Genomic DNA, 19,108 nt, shown 5'->3' with positions numbered 1-19,108 from the left:
GCAATGGCCTGGTCGATGTTAAGACCTGAACTTGACTGAATTGCGGGGGCAGGACAGATCTATGCATAAATGAATCCCTGCAAACTGAACTGAAGCAACACGGCTGGCCTCTGAGTGCTTTGACTGACAGCTGGGTCATCACAGACCCTCATGGTTGATTGCCACCTGCTAAGCTCGACCCTGCGAATATTGAACTGGACCTATCGACTGTGGTCTTGGTGCCTTTTAGTGTCTATTAGGGCAAGTAATAAGGCCTTCTGCAAGGAACAGCTCATCCAAGAAGTCTGTGCTCTATTCTGTTCCATGTAGATTCAGATTCAGTTTGCTAACAAAAGCAAGCTGAAGCTGCTTTAAATATGGTATGGCACTAAATATGGCACTAAATATGGTCAATGTTTGTGTGGGTTTTTTTTTAAATATATTTTTATATTTGATCAAATCTTACAAAAATCTTGCAAAAAAACAAACAAACAAAAAAAGATTTGTTTTGAAAGTTTACATACAGATGCAAGTGATGATTATTGAAATATTCCATTAAAAGTAGTTAACATTTGACATTATCCACAAGAACTTTAACTGGATCGGCATTTGTGAGAGCATTTATGAATTTATCAAGGACTCTTTCTATGCAACAGAAAAGAATAGAATAGAATGCCTTTTATTGTCACTATACATACACATGTGCAATGAGATTCAGAGCAACTCCTACCCAGTACAGACATGTAGGGAAAAAAAAGAGGGGGGAAGGTGCACAGTTCTGCAGCACTATATAGACATCAACCGTTTCTGTGGCGCTATATACAAATATTAAAGAAATAAATAGGGTTATGTATTTACAGTGTGGGGTATTGCATGTGAATTAAATATTGCACAGTAATGATGGTAGTTTGCATAGTCTGTGTATAGAGGGAAGTCCTTGGGGGGTGAAACTGTTTTGTCAGTGCATGTGTGAGTTGAGGGCGGTTATTGCTTTAGGAAAGAAACTGTACTTGAGTCTGTCAGTGTTTCTCTTCAGCACTGTAGCCAGGCTGAAAAAAGTCAGAGCTCTGTTGAGCCAACCATCCCTTTAACGTTAGCTAGTAATGACTTCATGAACTTCACAAATAAAATTTTAATCATTAGAGAAAGAATTACCAATAATGATCCCACAGATGTAATATTATCTACAGCTACTCTTAGTACCATTGATGTTAAGTTACACTGTTATTATTTTACATTAATTATTATAAATATAAATATTATTATTGTTATTGTTGTTACCCCCCCCCCCCAAAAAAAAATCTTATTATAATAATAATCAAATGAAATTGCTTGTTAATTTACTTGTTGTTTTTCCTGCCATCACAAACTTAATCAACTGCCTGTAAATCCCTGCACTCAGAAGACTCCTGCTATTTTCTTAAGTGATTTTCACCATTTTCATGAAGAGTGTGGTTTTATTTCATGCAGATGCGATTTTTACAGATTTTTACAGACAGTTTCATTAACTTTATAATTTGCTTTATAATAAGCAATTTCTTGATGCATGTAAATTATGGGTTAGTATTTCCATTCTAAGTAGAATAAATTATCTTTACCAAGTCAATAAACACAATTCATGATGTGAAACTGGAATTTAACATTACAAAAAAACAAAAAAGAATGGTGCATTTTCTCTTTTTTAGCACTTTAATTGGAACTTTAATACCTGATGTTCTTTTTAGATCAGGCCAGTCATCACCACTGTGCCATGTAGACTCATTTTGGTGAGTTTGATCATTTGGCTTAGTTCAGGACAGACTACCTCTTTCCAATCTGCTACACTGATATCTGGAATACCCATTCTCTCTGTTTGGAAGTTAAAATAGCAAGTTCTTAATATAATATGCAGTCATGAGCAACAGACTTGTGAAATCCTGGGAAATATCAGATCCAATCACAGAAAAAAGACTGAAACCATCGTGCAAATACAGTTACGCTAAATGAATACTGAGTTGGGAGAAACGTTTTGTTGCTCGTCCAAGTGACTTCTTCAGTCACTTGGATAAGTGACAAAACTGAAAATGCTTCTTCCAGATAAACAGAATCAACTTTTGGGATTACCTGGATGACTGAGGATGCATCAAGACACGAATACTGAGGTTCTACAGTAAAGCAGAGAAAACAAATTGTGTATGCAGGAGGCAATTTCAGTCTTTGTGGGATCACTTCTTGGAAGTTCCATAATTCCTAAATAAAATGACCTATAATATTTGAAAAATGGATCCTAAAAATATTTATTCCCATTTACAGCAGGAATTATAATTGGTTGTACGGTGTGACTAAAGTAGGATGAAGTGTAAAGTTGCAAAATATAATCATCAGACATATCGTGTATAGTTTCAAACACCATCTTATTACTTCAACTTAAAAGATCTGGCATAACCCATCTTTGTCAGGGTTTTCTTTCTATATGAGATCCTATTGTACATTAGGATCCACAGTCATGATTTTGGTGTGATGATCATGTAAAGAGGCTAGATGCTGTCATGCTGCTACAGCATCTGTTATTTCATAAGTGGACCATAATATCCTTACAGAAAATGGATCGATTAATGTTACTTGAAGGCTTTCTTTCCTCTCTCCACTGGTTTTGGCAAGAGTTTAAATTACCAGCTATCTGACTGATAGTGTTTGTTTGCTTGGGTTTGCTGGTGATCGACATATGGCTCACTCAGTCCCCTGACAAGTACACTTAGGTCAGTAAGTTTTTGGATATTGACACTACAATGTCCTCTGCACATCACCACAGTAGTGCTGGGTGATATGACGATATATATCTTGTGGACGATAGAAAAGTGTCTATCGTGCCATTTGTCTTCTATCGTTTCTAACCTAATTTTATAAATTATGACATAAAATATATCATTAACCCTTTAAAACTGGTCGGAGCAGGCACGCTCCGTTTTGCCTAACTATTTTTAAATCCCTGTAGAACTGGAACCACGTAAGCTAGCGCAATAATTTTTTTTGCATATTAAACCGGAGGAGTTGTACTTACGTCTTATGCCATTAGCTTGTCCTAGGTCACGGGTTACTTGCACATATAGCTTTGCAAAAATTGCATAAAAAAATGCTTGCAGCAACAAAAACATAATATTCCAGAAACACGCTTTGCTGATCCGATCAGCTGTTCATAACACTTCCTACGTTGGAATATAGGTCAGCGCGAACTATCGCATGTCCGCCATTATCTGCCCGAAACCGGAAGTGACGTCGTTTGCGCGGAAAATGTAATTTTTTTACCTTCAGGGCCTTATAAGCCTATGCTGGTGTTTTTAAAAGTTATGTTTGACTTCATGCTTTTCTGTATCGTTTCTGGGATGCTTAGAACTCAAATCACACTGTTGGAAATAGTTTATTTTGATGCACATGCTTTTTCATTGCAGCAAGCTGGGAAAAGTCTTGAGTTTGCATTGAGCCTGGGGGCTTGTGTGTATACAACATGTATACATCAAAAAGGCTCAGCTTCAGCCTTCAAGATTAACCAGTAACAAGATGGCTACACGTTGCACGCAACAAACATACTTAGCTTCAGTTGGAGCAGGTAGATTTACTTAAAGATGAAAATAAACACCACCGATGTCAAACATCAAAGCTATACTACACATGGACTCTTTTTCCTGTGTTCTCAATAAATCTAATACAGTTTTTAAGAAGTGAATTGGAGTCAATTGGAGACAAATAACCTTGAGCATGTTCCTAATTCATTCATTCATAATAAATTAGTACTTACTTTGTATGTTTATAATTATGTTCTGTTTACCAGAACAAATACTAGCGTATTTGTACTACTACTATAATACTACTACTAACTCAGGTGAGTTCAGTTAACTGGTGAGTGTTAAATTGAATGGCATTCATCAGCTTGTGTCTTTCTAGAGCTTTTTCTTATTGACCGCTCTTCCACTAAAAGCAAAATTCCTCCATTGATACTCACATTCATACTGTGCCTTTTACTCTGTGCTGTCTGCTAGCATACTATTAGCAGCAGACAGCTGAGGACACAAAAGCCTCGCGCTCCATGAATTACAGTTTGGTTTTTGATTTAACTAAGAGAGCTTTGAGAATTTGCACTAAAGTGCAGATAACAAAGAAGGTACCAGAATGATGACTTAGTTTTGTCCGATGTACTGAGGACAGTGTGTTTTAGAGAGTTAGTATTTTAATTTACATTGTGTTATAAAATCCAGTTAAATTAGTACAAGCTAAGAAAAAAACAAGCTGAAGTTGGAGGTACAGCAGACGTTTTGTTGTTGTTGTTGATTTTCACGATGCTCAATAGCGGAAAGTAAAAATAACATTGGCTTACGCATAATATTTATGTACTCCTTCACTGTTTTTCTTGTATATCACTTGTACAAGATTACATTTTTGCATTTTAGATGCAAATATTTTATCTTTTTTTAAATCTTTTTTTTCTTTTGATCATTTTTGTTTGATATTTTTGATGGGACTCTTATCTACTCTCATCCAAAGATGGGTGTACCATGAGGAGTAGTGTGTATCAGTTCAGTCCAGCTCCAGGTGCTATAAAAAACTATTATTAATTGCAGTTATATCTTTAATGACCTGGATTTCTTGTTACTGTGTAATATAGATGAAAATCTACCCCCAGTCTTAGACAGGCAAATAAAAAAGTGTACTAATGAATACAACACACCTGCCCCTGATGGAAGAAGTTCAATCTTCACAATGCAAAATATATTCTCCTACAAAGTCCTTCTCCAAGATGATCCTGGAAACAATAACTGCATCCAGCCTACAGTTCTATCAAACCACAATTATTGCTTAACTTCACAATAATTTAACTTTATTGGTCTCTGACCAGTTAATGAGCTCTAAAAGATATGACGCTTTAGGGGCATAGCAAATATTACCAGAGAGCAGGAGAACCAGAGATCTGAAGAGGTATAATGATGACTGCACAGATGACCAGATATCAAGGCAAACTGTCTTTAAAGAAAGGACCATACCATAAACTCCTCTGTATACCAAAGTAAGGAATTCTGCTCAACAGGTAAAGCTTGGCTGAAGCTGGGTTTGAAAACAGGACAGTGATCCTGACCACAGCAGCAAATCTACGACAGAATGTTTGAAAAAGTAAATGCATGAAACGCTGTGTTTATGCACAGGACTTAAGAAACCTGTGCATAAACAAAGGCCTTCCAACTTTAAACACTGTAAATTATATATAAGAAATGATTCCTCAGATAAAATGACTATGTTACTGCTGCTAAAGATGGTTCTACAAGTTCCTGAATGATAGGTTACGCTTAGTTTTTCACAGGTCTGCAGCAAATTCACTGAAAATGTTCTTTTTCACACAACTGTATATATACAAACCGAAATATTTAGAAGAGTAGGGTACAAAAATACATAAACATTATAAACTAGGAAGAACAGTTGTGCAAAGTCTGTGAACATAATGTGCAAAGTACACAGCTCAGTGTTATAGTAATATCACACTTTCAAACATTCTGTTCTCATTTCCAGGGGTACTGGTCCTGATGGGCTACAGCTCCTGGTACAGAGGAGTTTATGTCCATGGTGAAAGGTTCATCTCTAGTACTTCTTACCCACCACATGGTCCTGGCGTTGTACAGGTTTTGAATTGTAGGCAGAAGGCAACTAATGACAAGCAAGGTATGCAGAAGAGCATCTGTGAACACACAGCATGGTGAACCTTGAAGTGGATCGGCTACAGTAGTAGTTAAGAACAGAAAACCAAGACTCCAACTTCCATGGGCTCACCAAAATTAAATGCAAGTGTGTGCTGTATGTAGTTTTATGTGTTAGATGTAGTCTGCTATGACAAGGACAACTGTATTAAAGAGCAGCAGACTACTGAAATCCCAGGAAAGACAGGATCTGATTACAGAAAATACTGAATCTATACAACAAATACAGCAAGTCAAAGTAAATACTACATCTCATCTAGGTCAAGTAAGCAGAATTTTATTGGAGGAATAAACAACACTCCTATCACGCAGTGAGTAAAATTTCCATTTTAATATAACTTAGGAACTACAGTATGTACGACAGTAGTGATGCACACAGACTGTTTGACAGAGTCTTGAAAACCTATGGACAATTTAGAATCACCAGTTCACCTAACCCCACTAATTGCATGTTTTTGGACTGTGAGAGGAAGCAGGAGCTCCTGGACAGAACCCACACAAAGACTCTGAGAACATGCAGCTAACCACTGTGCATGCTGCCGTATTTAGCTACCAATTTGGTTCCTATTTAATTTTTATACTTTTTGTTTTCTGGTTTTGCTTTTAGGCCATTAAAGGACACCCAATCTACCTGTTTGTCCTCTCTTTAGCTGCATAATAAAAGTCCATCAAAAAGAAAAAGGTAAAGAAAAAAGGATAGGGATGGGTATCATTTAGGTTTTATCCGATACCAGTACCAAACCGGTACTTTTGAAACGGTGCCGGTGCTTAAACAGTGCTCGAACCAGTGCTTAAAGAATGAAAAACACAAACTTTGTCCAAAACCCTCTCATGTTCAGCTGTTTCCCTCTTTTTCTTTGGTCATTTTAGCCTTTTTGGCCAGGGTGAAGGGAGTATCTGCCATCAAACAAGAAGACAGCCGCATGTAACTACGACGGTGTTTGCTAGTTCACCTTACATGCATTAATGTAATAACGTGGTTAGCCCACTCAATGTAAATTACACACGAACAACATTAAGCTACTCACGCAGAGAAGAACGGCTGCTGCTGCATCATCATCCTCATCATTTCTGCTACACTGGCAGGGCTAGGGGCCAGGACTCTCCTCTTCGGGTTCTTGGGGGATGTTGCTAACTCCAGGTCTGATAACAGGCACCACACCCGCAGTAGATGTGCTCGGTGTGAGGTCTCGCAGCAAGCTATCAAATACGGTGCATTTCTTGGCTTTAAAAAACCCCCGCTATGCGTCGCCAGGTGTTTCATCAGATTCGAGGTGTTACCTCCTTTGACAGTATCACAGTATCAGCTTAAAGCACTTGTTGCTGCTGAGTTTGCATCTTTTGCTGTGAAGTACAGCCAGACTTTGACTGCTTCGCCTTGGGCATTTTTAATCTGTAGCTCTGCTCTAAAAGAACGTACGTACCTGGGCCCGCCTACTACGATTGCAAAGGTAAAATGATTGGCTAGAATCCAAAGTGTATGACATCTCAGTAAAAAAAAAGCACCGGAATAAAGCGCCGAAATGTGCGCTGCTTTTCGGTCTGGTTACTACCGTTTATGTCAGAACCGGTACTCATCCCTAAAAAAGGACTGACATAAAAAAATGGACCAAAACCAAAGACTGTATGGAGACAATGACGTTGATGTAACTAACAAAAACAACTAAAGGAAATAATGCACTTATTATTAAAGAAAGCAGAGAAATTTCACTGGTGCGTAGTGAAATTCAGATCAAAATATGCAATCAACTATTAAACTTGTCATATTCTCTAAACTCTGAACTATATCAGAGTTTCTAATGACGTGGGGTTACGCAGATTTCATAATTCTTCGGTGTCAGAGTGAGCCCAAAGCGGTAGTCCATATCAGGCTTCACCCCGGCAGGCATGGAGAATGTGAAGTGCTGCATGAAGGAGGTGAAGAAGAGGAAAAGCTCCATCTTGGCCAGGCTCTCTCCAAGACACACCCGCTTACCTGAGACAAGACACTGACATTAGTCCTAGATTTCCTTTGGATGACTGTGCACAGATCAGTTACTGATTCAATAGAATTACTTAGGATCTCTTTTTGTCCTTCACCAGCCATCTCTTAAACAGCACATTTTACAGTGCATGTTTGGAGAGGCTGCTGAAAAACCTTGCACAGACATTAATAAAATATCTACAGAGTCGTTCCTTACCAAGAGAGAAAGGCAGAAAAGCTGCTCGTTTCACAAACTTGCACTCCTCATTCAGAAAGTGATTTGGATTGAAGGTGTGAGGCGTCTCCCACTCTTTCTTGTCAAACAGCACAGATGTCAAATTGGGAATTACTATAACTCCCTGGCAATTGGAATAATGGTAAATAAAACACACAAAATGAAATATGACATAAACCATGTTTGTCTTTTACTGAAAATTGGTTTGAGCAATGACCTTTGGGACTGTGTAGCCCCCCAGCTCGACATCTCTGTTGGTGACATGCGGCACGCCAAGAGGAGCTATGTTTCCAATCCTCTGGATCTCATGGATAACAGCATCAGTGTAAGGCAGGTTTGCACGGTCCTCCATTGAAGGCTGTCTGGACTCTCCAATCTCTCTGTCTATCTCAGCCTGTACCTTTTCTGTGCAAAAGACAAAAGAAAACAGTATTTCAGCAATGAAATTTACAGCGTAGTGCAACAGCGCTGATTATTAAAGAGATTTGTGCACCATTGCACAATACATTAGACATCTAAAAAGCTGAGTATAACCTGGAAATAGTAAAGTTTACACTTAAATTATGACCAGAATGTTCCTTTAGTGCCACACATGTCCAGATTATTTAATAAAAACAGAGAGCTTTCCAGGCCTGGTCAATACTCTTACCCTGAATCTCAGGATATTTTGCCATGTAGAGGAAAGCCCAGCGCAGGGTGGTGGATGTGGTTTCAGATCCAGCCACAAAAAGATCCAAAACACAAATAACCAGATTTTCCTCATCAAAAGTGTTGTCGTCCTGCCCCTTATTCTGAAAATACATGCAAACACACATTTTAAAACATTGGAAATGATTTAAAAAAGTGCCTTTATTGGCAGTGTTACCGGAAATATATGGCAAGTTATGATGGCAAATTAAGTCTAATCTCCTACCATTTGAATCTCACTGAGGTAACAATCAATGTAGTCACGTGTTTCTGAGGGATCCCAGGTCTTCTTGTGCTCATTTAGCTCTACCCATATGAAATCCTTCACTTCATTCCACATCTGCTTGCCAGTCTGATGTGGACCTGGTAAACGTCTCATCAGGACAGGAAATGCATTGTAGAGCTACAAACAGAAACAGATTGGAACAATACATTCACGTTAGTGCAAATGCCATGCCTCAGTCTAAATAAACTGTCTGAAAACCAGACAGACAGAACCAGTCAAAAGTTTGGTTAATACTACAGAAGGAGGCTCAGGGAGGGGCAGCCATCTACCGTAACCGGTTGGGGGTCTAAACTAAAGCAACCTGTTTATGTCCAGTGTTGGGCAAGTTACTTTGAAAAAGTAATTGATTATAGTTACTAGTTACTACTTCAAAAAAGTAACTGAGTTACAAGATTCTAAAAGTAATTAATTACTTGAAAAGCAACTATTGCGTTACTTAAAAAAAAAAAAAGGTTTAACCCTCTGGGGTCCAGGGTATAACTGGCCATTAAACTACTTTTGATTTGACGTCTACATTTCACCTTTAACCTCCTAGGACCTGGTGTCCACCTATGTGGACATCACATTTTGGGTTATTTAGACCAAAATATTCAATTTTGCTCTACAAGAGCCTGATATCTGTAGATTCTGTAGATTCTGTGTAGATTCTGACAGGGTACCAAGTGGAAAATGTGCCCTAAGCTGTTAACTATGAAGCAATTTGGTTTTTGGCAAGTACGATATATATTGGTTTGTTGGCGCAGTGGCATTTTAAATGATATTTACCAAGCAAAGTAAAACAGTGCTCAAGGGAAACAGGAGAGAAGTCTGCAGGATTATGACTTTGATCATTGCTGTCAATGATTTTGCTGAATATAAAGCCCATAAGGTGAAGTTCTGATTGGGAAAATCGTTTGTCTTTGTGTTTTTGTAAATGACTGAAACACTGTTACAACTTATATGTCAAAAACATTCACTCGTACTGTAATATGTGTGTGTAATATGTCTAGAAGATGATCAGAATATCTCCAGACTCTGCCTTTATTTTGATCCCATACGCTCTTGGAAAGCATTGTGACTTCATCGCATGTTTTGTTTTGTTTGTCCAATTGTCCATTAACATAAACCATCTACAGTTACCTCCACACCTCTCTATGGTGACTGGTCTTAATTATGACAGACACTTACATAATCTTCAAGTAGTGAGAGTTCATTATTAATAAACTTTACATACCTGTGTCAAAAAAACATCATTCACTGACCTTACTATAAATTGTATCACAGTAACGAATACATTTCACAGTTGCGGCACATGAATTTAGGATGTGATCAGTATATTTAAATGCTGTACCTGTCCCCAAATGGAGCCTTCAATCTGGAGCGCTTTGTCAAACAGTTGCATCATTTTAATGAACTTCTCTTCACCGTACTCAAAGCGATGGCCGAACACCAGGGAGCAGATGATGTTGGAGACAGCATTGTTGAGAATAAGGTGTGGATCGAATGGCTTACCTCCAGAATAGACAAGAAACTTTTATGTAAACTGTGAATTTGTTCATTATAAAATCTCACTGTGTAATAAGCACGTACCTTTATAGCTTCTGATGTTTTTTGCACAATATGTAAATTCATCCAGGACCACAGATTCAAGTGACTTCTTGCCAAATCCAAACTGTCTAAGGGTCGAAAGTACAAAGCGTCTCTGCTGCTTCCAGAGGTTTCCACTACTGGTAATGACACCTGACCAGAAATAGAGAGGGGAAAGCAAACAAAAAAGAACCTTAAAACTTTGAGCTTTCAAGCTTTGGGTCTGTTTTGATCTATAGTAGTCTTACCTAGTCCATGTGCTATATCAGTCTGTAAAGGAAGGTCCGGGCGGTCCGCCAGGCTGTCTCCCTGCGTCACTAGAGCTTCTTTCAGAATATCAAACCCGTTTAAAACCACCATCCGTTCCTGTCCCATCCGTAGACTGTACACATTTCCATATCTCTCTGCTAACTGGTAAAGGATTTATCAAAGAAGATACACACAAGCAGTGTTGGGAAGGTTACTTTTAAAATGTATTCCATTACAGAATACAGAATACATGCCCCAAAATGTATTCTGTAACGTATTCCGTTACGTTACTCAATGACAGTAACGTATTCTGAATACTTTGGATTACTTAATATATTATCATGCTTTTTACAACAACGTGAATGTAGGGGAGACCGGGGATAGTTGTAACGTGGGTCAGTTGTAACACTTCCAATTTCTCCAATCAGGGCTAAGTTTCAAATGATGCCCAATTCAGTTCTGCTATCACATGTGAAAAATCAGCACATTTTGTCAAACACAGACAATTTAACATGAAAAAAAGTAATTTGTATGCCAAAAAGTAAGTTTTTCTACTTTATTTCAATGTTTAATAGCATTATCTGCTTTGCAGTTAAACTCATCAAATTTAAATTATGTTATTTGTATGTCTATGGGGATATATTCTGCGCAGGTCTTTAGTGCTAATGCTTTAGCCGTTGGCTGTAATGTTAGCTAGTTCATGGCTATAGGAGTCTGGGTCAGTTGTAACAGCAACAGTCTGGGTTAGTTGTAACAATAATGCAGATGTTGCAACTTACCACACTATTACTTTAACTTATATTAAACAAGTTGGGGCAACGACATCAGCAGAGAGAGGTTCACTGGCCGCTTTTGTATATGCGGTTAATGCCATTGGCAACACAATTACTTCACTGTTTGTGTTCCCACACATACATTATGCAGACCACTGTGTCAGAGATGGACCAGTAGGAAGTACTGGTAGTGGAAATAAGTCAGGATGGGTGCAAGAAACAGATTTCCTCATCTTTCTGAAGCACTTTGCAAACCACACCAAGGTAAGCCAGGATAAAAAGTAATGGAATTGCGATGCTGGTGAACAACTACATTTTTTCAGCTTCATTGTTATGTTTAAAATTGGTGCAAGAGTTGTAGGTTATAATGCCCACTGAGCCAATGAGGCCAAACTCAAGGAAGACCAACCAAAATTAATGAAATATTCAGTTGCAGAAAATTCCATAATTTGTCTTTTTTGGGGGGTTGGAATATGTTCAAAAGCTAGATGTCTGCATTCTGTCACACACACACAGCTACATAAATGGCTCTAAGTGCATTCATGTGTTGAATAAACAAAGATTACATGTTAATATTTTGTCAGTACCCTTATTTCATTGTGTTACATTTCACCCCAGGATATGTTACAACTAACCCAGACTATGGGGTTAATTGTAACATTTCACTCTTTGTGTTTGAGGCCATACCATGCAATGGGTAATTGTGCTGCAGAGAAAATAGCTGCACTATTTAATAGCAGAGACATGTAAATACTTTGCATTACATTTTGAATCCACTACCTTAAACGAGCTCCAATTTACAGACAGAAATGTCAAAAATGTTACAACTATCCCCGGTCTCCCCTACTATTGCCGTGTGATTTATTACTATTACTGAAGGTCCGCGACTCCGAACTGTAGTAAAGGGACCTCTGACTAATACGGCGGGGTCCCTGTCGGCTCGTAGCCGAAAAATAGCTTTACTTTGTTGTGTGGGTCAACTTTTCTTGCGAAAGACAGAGAGAGGCGTTGAAAGACTGCTCCAACGGAACTTATTGTTTTCGGAGGAAAACACGAACACGGTGTACAGTCGAGTCTTAATAGCTTACTTACAACTGGGCTCGTCAGGCACTCTTCTTGGCTGAAGTGGTTATTATTATATTTACATGCTTCCAGCTCCCGGTTTTGCTCGATGACAACTCGTACCTTTCCACTCCCCTTTTTCTCCCTCCTCGCGCTCACAGACCCATAACGTGTATGGCAGTCCATTCTCCCTGCAGCACGGACTACACTGCCCATGATGCTACATTCTTTAGAGCTATGCTTGTAGCATTCTGCCTGTTAGCTTAGCACAACAACAACAACAACAACGAAAAGGCGCTCTCTCACCCAGGAAACACACAGTCGCAGAGAGAGAGAGCGTCGCCCTGTAACAACTGTAACGCTGCCGCCTGGAACAACAGAACGTAGCTGTCAAACAAAACCCAAACAGTCCTGACCCGCGACAAAATGAAACAGGAAAGTACCGCAGTGTAATCCATTTATTTCAACAAAGTAACTGTATTCTGAATACCACCTTTTTAAACGGTACCTGTAACGGAATACAGTTACTCATATTTTGTATTTTAAATACGTAACGGCGGTACATGTATTCCGTTACTCCCCAACACTGCACACAAGGCTTGAGATGAAAATATGAGTTAATAAGTAAAATTTTAAGATTCACAGGTACCTGTGTCATACTCTCATGGGCTCTGTTCTGATCTATAGTGAATAGGTTGCCCATAATTGGAAGACCCCGGGGTCCTGGAGGATAGCCTGCTGGCCGACGATTCTTAATATAGTCTGCAGTGATGATGAAAACTGCAGCGAAGAGCAGCAGACTCTTGAGATCCCAGGAAACATAGGTTCCAATTACAGAAATGATTGAATCCATTCTGTAAATACAGTCACTGTACGTGGGTACGATTTCTCCTGTAAGACAGATGACTCAGTCTGAGAGTAGGCAACAAGTGCTATCACTGCAGTGAGGGCAAAGCTCAGTATTACTATCACTTGGCAAAGCAAATAAAGTTTACTCTGAACTCTGGCCTCATTTCATGGGAAAAAAAAATGTGAAAAACATTTTTAATCTAGGATGCTAAAATCAAGTATTGTTGCTCAACAGTAGAGAATCTTTTTGGCTTGAGGGTGGCTTGATTAGATTTAAGAAATAGAGATGAAAATGAATAAAAAAAAAACACTTTTAAACCACTATCTTTGGGGCAACACTAACATACACAGAAAAAAAAACTGCTCATTAGAATCTTGAAGATGAGTTTGTAGTTTTGCCATTTGACAGAGTGGAAGATGTGAGATTTTTGCTCTAAATCAGAATCAGAAAGGGTTTTATTGCCAAATGTTGAGCAGGTTTACAACATTAGGAAATTGCGGCGGTGCTTCAGTGCAAACATACTGTCATAAATTACGCTAAAATAGACATTAAAATAAAAATAAGAATTAAAAGTGCTAAGTAGATAGATAAGATAAGATAACCTTTATTAGTCCCACACGTGGGAAATTTGTTAGATATATACATGAGTGCAGTTGGTGATCAGTGCCAAACATGGAATGATGCAGTGAACACAGCGTAGGGTCATGTGTTAGTGGTGGGAACAAAAGCGAACAAAAGTAGGACAAGTACAAAAACAGTGGCTTTAAGAACATGGCCAAATTCATTTTCCTTAATGTTGCAACACTTTTCAGCACAAGGTGGTAGCATAGAGTATTAAAAGTAAAGTTCCAAATAGCAATGCATTAACATTTTGATTAATGTTGCAAATGAATCGATTGCACGATCTGTTATGTTAGGATAATATGCAAAATTCGTTGTTGTCCATAAAGAGCGACCCGGACTGATTAAAAGTGAGATAAAGCAATTTTAAACATCAACACAGAGTTTAAACGATGGGTATTAAAATACAGTGTCTTTGTAACGTCGACGTTGCTTTCACGTTAATCTAACTTGAAACTCATAAACACCGTCTGGATAACGAGACGCCGTCCCAACTCGGAAATCCGACCCTCGGGGGGAGTAGAGGATTGACTTCAAAATAAAATACAGGTCGTTTAAATAAAACAGTTGGAGCTTTGATCTGTGAGTCGAAGTGAAATGTTTTGCTTATCGAGCATTTTGTGTCCTGCCTCTGAAGTATAAAAAGGATCCCAAATTGTGTTGCCACCAAATAATCCGCTTGGATTCGAGGTGGCCTCTAAATAATATGTTAAACGTGCACTCTGTTTAAAATTTGCAATACGTATGTTCACCTTTCCCCAGGCAATGAGTCGACAAAGGTAACGAACTGAAGTTTAATTTTGAAAGTAAAGCAACTGGAAGTCTAGTGTGTGCCTTCGCTAGCCTATTGCCCAGTGCCTTTTGATTGCATAACGTCTCCAAAATCTGAGAAGAAGGCTTAGTTAGGTCCTGTTAGATCTCCAGGGGACCAACAGGCAAATGAGTTATTTGGGGCATTTGAGACAAATTGTGTGTTTTCAATAGAAACCTACATAGATAGTGCCACCTTTAATCCACTGAGTCTTTTTTGGGTATTCCAACCTGACATTTTCTGGCAAATAGTTTCTTTCTCTAACCACTACGTACACCTTTTCTTCAAGTCCTTGTTGATGCAAATATCAGTGCATTCAGGGGCACTGACACTGTCAAGATGACCTACTGAAGTTCAAACTGTGTATCACAATGGATAGTAAAGGTTATTTAAGTCTATTTTTAGACAATGTTCCAAAAAGAGAAAATATCAACCTTCAAACACAGTAGTAGAGAGGACATGATTTAGCCACTGGACCTGGGCACGTCACAGTCCCTGGGTCTACCAAGAACTCCTCAAACATACCAAAGTAAGGCATTCTGTAAGTAAGACCTATGAAACAGGACAGTGATCCCAACCACAGCAGCAAATCTACAACAGAATGGTTGAAAAAGTAAATGCGTGAAATGCTGTGTTTATGCACAGGACTTAAGAATTCTGTGTATAAACAAATGCCTGCCAACCTCAGTGAACTAAACACTGTAAATGATTTCTCAGATGTTAATTAGTTACTACTGCTAAAGATGGTTCTACAAGTTCCTGAATGATAGGTTACGCTTAGTTTTTCACAGGTCTGCAGCAAATTCTGTGAAAATGTTCTTTTTCACACAACTGTATATATACAAACCGAAATATTTAGAAGAGTAGGGTACATAAACATTATAAACTAGGAAGGACAGATGTGCAAAATCTGTGAACATAATGTGCAAAGTACACAGCTCAGTGCAATGAATCCAGTGAGCAAACTTTTTAAATCTGGAGTAAATACGTTTAAGTGTGTGTTATGGTTATATCACACACACTCACATATTCAGTTCTTATTTCCAGGGGTACTGGTCCTGATGGGCTACAGCTCCTGGTACAGGGGAGTTTATGTCCATGGTGAAAGGTTCATCTCCAGTATTTCTTACCCACCACATGGTCCTGGCGTTGTACAGGTTTTGAATTGTAGGCAGAAGGCAACTAATGACAAGCAAGGTATGCAGAAGAGCATCTGTGAACACACAGCATGGTGAACCTTGAAGTGGATCGGCTACAGTAGTAGAAGACCACACCATGTGCCATTCCACTCAGCTAAGAACAGAAATCCAAGACTCCAACGTCAAGTGCAGCAGACTATTGAAATCCCAGGAAACAAATACAGCTGTGAGACTGAGCTACCAGCTGGGCAGCAGGCTGAAGTGAGGGTGAGATGGCTGTTATGAAGGGTGGAGAGGATGAAAATGTTACAGCCGGCTCAACAAATTCCAGGGGTCCAGAGGCAACTGAGACCTCCAGTTCGGTCTCTGGGGAAGCCCTGGGGAGAACCTCAGTCTCCATGCGGCCAGACTGAGCCAAAAAGTCATTCGGGTCTGTATGCTCGGAACTCCCTAGCTCCCAGCTTACAGTCTCAGAGGGAATATTTTCTGAGTCTTTGGAGGTACAGCAAACAGTTTCTATTTTCATGTTTACAGGAAGGGAATTTATAGCACCGGCAGAGTCCATTTTACTCACTGTGGCGTCCAGAGCCGCTGGTCCTGAGTCTTCGACCAGTACAGGAGTGAGTGTGGATGTAGTTGAACGCTGCTTGCGAGGACGCCTTCTCCTCCGTGAAGGCGGGGCCGGGTGTATGGAAACTGTCTTCTGCTGTTCATCTGGGTTTTGATTTTCAATGACATGATTAATAGACACAAATGAGTCGGGTTTACTCACTGTGGTGATGAGCGCTGTTGGTCCGTTGCCAGCTGACCGGGCTGAAACCGCAGGAGTGGGTTGAGGCGTAATGGGATGATGGTAGAGAGTGCGGCATGCCTTCCGTAACGGTGGATCAAACGATTGTGCCGCGAGCATCGACGGGAAAGCCCTCCGCCGACGCGTGGAAAAACCAAGCGGCTAGAGTCTCTAGGAGAGCGGCCAAACTGTCCCTGCTCGGACCACCCAAGCCAAATAGTTCAAAACTCGAGCTCTCCCTTAACCTAGTGACCAGGTGCCTAAGTTTGTTAATGTCCAGAATGTTCGTGGTGAAGGTAGTGGATGTGAGGTGATGGTCAAGGAACACTACCTGTATGTGTCTCCTGTGTGGATCTACGGCCTGGACTACGCTCCGGCAATAATCCCATAGCTGCGCGAGCGATCTCTCCTCCGTGGCAACTCCTGAGTTTGCTGGGTCCATGGTGGTTGGCTGGATCGTTCTGTCACGGTCTGGCTGGCAGACCGTGGGGATGTGAGAAATGAGGACCCAAAATGCAGGACTTGACGCTAAAGGCAGTGCGTTTATTTACAGGGGTGAAAATCCAAACAACAATAAATCCCCCGTGCGATCCCGACTCCCGTTCCGTGTCTTCTCCCTTATCCCATGCTCTGTCTCCGTTCCCTGTGTACTGTCCGTGTGCTGCCTCCTGGTCGCCACAATTCCTCCTGAGGAAACACGCATACAAAAGGCAACCGTGAGTACAAAACCTAACGGCAGACTTGCACTAACCTAGATTAGATTAGATTAGATAGAACTTTATTAATCCCTCGGGTGGGTTCCTCTGGGAAATTCGATTTCCAAACAAGCACAGCACCGACAGAAGTTACAGAGTTACAGAATATTATATATATATACACACACACACACACACACACACACGCACACACACACACACACACACACACACACACACACACACACACACATATAATACAGAGACAATATAAATAAAATATACGAAGGGGATAAATAGAATAAATAGGAATAAAAAATAAAAATACAAGTGAATTGCACATTTAAAGTATTGAGGTCTATTGCACTGTTGACTATTTACAAAAGTATTGCACAAAAGGTATTGCACAGTGAGGTGAAGAGGCACTACAGCTTAGTTGTTCCCCCCTCCTTTGTCCTCCTGTTTCCCCTCCCTCTCCCCTCCAGAGAGGAGTTAAACAGTCTGATGGCGTGTGGGACAAAGGAGTTTTTAAGTCTGTTAGTTCTTGTCTTGGGGAGAAGCAACCTGTCACTGAACAGACTCTTCTGGTTGTTAATGGCCATGTGCAGAGGATGCCTAGCATTGTCCATAATGTCCATCAGTTTCTTTAATGTCCTTTTCTCTGCCACTGTCACCAGAGTGTCCAGCTTCATGCCGACCACAGAGCTAGCCCTCCTGATCAGTTTCTCCAGCCTGGATGAGTCCTTCTTTGCTGTGCTGCTCCCCCAGCACACCACAGCATAGAAAAGTACTCCAGCAACCACCGACTGGTAAAACATCCTCAGGAGCTTCCTGCAGATGTTAAAAGACCTCAGCCTCCTGAGGAAGTACAGTCGGCTTTGGGCTTTTTTATACAGGTGCTCTGTGTTGCATGACCAGTCCAGTTTATTGTCCATCCACAGCCCGAGGTACTTGTACTTGTTGACCACCTCCACCTCCTCCCCCTCTATCTGAACCGGCAGTGGACCTGCTCTAGACCTCCCGAAGTCCACAACCAGTTCCTTAGTCTTTGAGGTGTTGAGTTGCAGGTGGTTTGTGTGACTCCATGCGACAAAGTTCCTCACCAGACTTGCACAATACCACCTCTGTTCAAAGATGGCCATTCTTAACTTAACAATGTAGTGTATGCTGTAGAGTTTAGCGAGGAATGCTCAGACCTCTACATTGGAGAAACCAAACAGCCACTTCATAAACGCATGGCACAACATAGAAGAGCCACCTCCACAGGACAAGACTCGGCTGTCCATCTGCATCTAAAGGACAAAGGTCACTCTTTCAAGGATGCCACTGTTCACATTTTGGACAGAGAAGATGGTTTGAAAGAGGAGTGAAAGAAGCCATCTAATGATGATGATGTATACTTTATTGGTCCCCCCTGGGGAAATTCCTCTCTGCATTTAACCCATTCACTCAGTGAAGCAGTGGGCAGCCACTGGGCGCCCGGGGAGCAGTATATAAGGTCGGTACCTTGCTCAGAGGTACCTCAGGGTTGCCGTTGAATGGATTTGAACCCTAAACCTTCCGATCATGGGGTCACCACCCTACCTACTGAGATGTCCCTGCCCCCATCTATGTCCACTGTGAGCGACCACCTTTGAACAGAGGCGGTGACTTACGACACCAACTGTCTGACATCTATAATC

At 40.3% G+C, this 19,108-nt stretch overlaps 1 protein-coding gene across 2 annotated transcripts; it reads right to left on the bottom strand.

The window, feature by feature from the left end:
• Nucleotides 1-5,960: 5,960 nt before the first annotated feature.
• Nucleotides 5,961-16,955, bottom strand: LOC113016814 (cytochrome P450 2J4-like). Of its 2 annotated transcripts, none has more exons than XM_080297249.1 (9): nucleotides 13,170-16,955; nucleotides 10,685-10,847; nucleotides 10,440-10,589; nucleotides 10,201-10,361; nucleotides 8,811-8,987; nucleotides 8,547-8,688; nucleotides 8,115-8,302; nucleotides 7,880-8,021; nucleotides 5,961-7,674 (listed from the first exon to the last, which is right to left on the bottom strand). In XM_080297249.1, the coding sequence occupies exons 1-9, from the start codon at nucleotides 13,371-13,373 to the stop codon at nucleotides 7,496-7,498; spliced, it is 1,506 nt and encodes a 501-aa protein (XP_080153375.1). In that variant the 5' UTR covers nucleotides 13,374-16,955; the 3' UTR covers nucleotides 5,961-7,495. The 2 variants fall into 2 exon arrangements, with proteins under 2 accessions (XP_080153375.1, XP_080153376.1); XM_080297250.1 differs by lacking the exon at nucleotides 13,170-16,955 and adding an exon at nucleotides 12,551-13,052.
• Between the last annotated feature and the right edge of the window lie 2,153 nt (nucleotides 16,956-19,108).

This window comes from Astatotilapia calliptera, chromosome 23 (genome assembly GCF_964374335.1).
Source record: "Astatotilapia calliptera chromosome 23, fAstCal68.1, whole genome shotgun sequence".
In the NCBI taxonomy this organism is placed as follows: domain Eukaryota; kingdom Metazoa; phylum Chordata; class Actinopteri; order Cichliformes; family Cichlidae; genus Astatotilapia; species Astatotilapia calliptera.
Note: the sequence above shows the minus strand (reverse complement) of the source record. Positions and strands in the feature narration are given on the sequence as shown.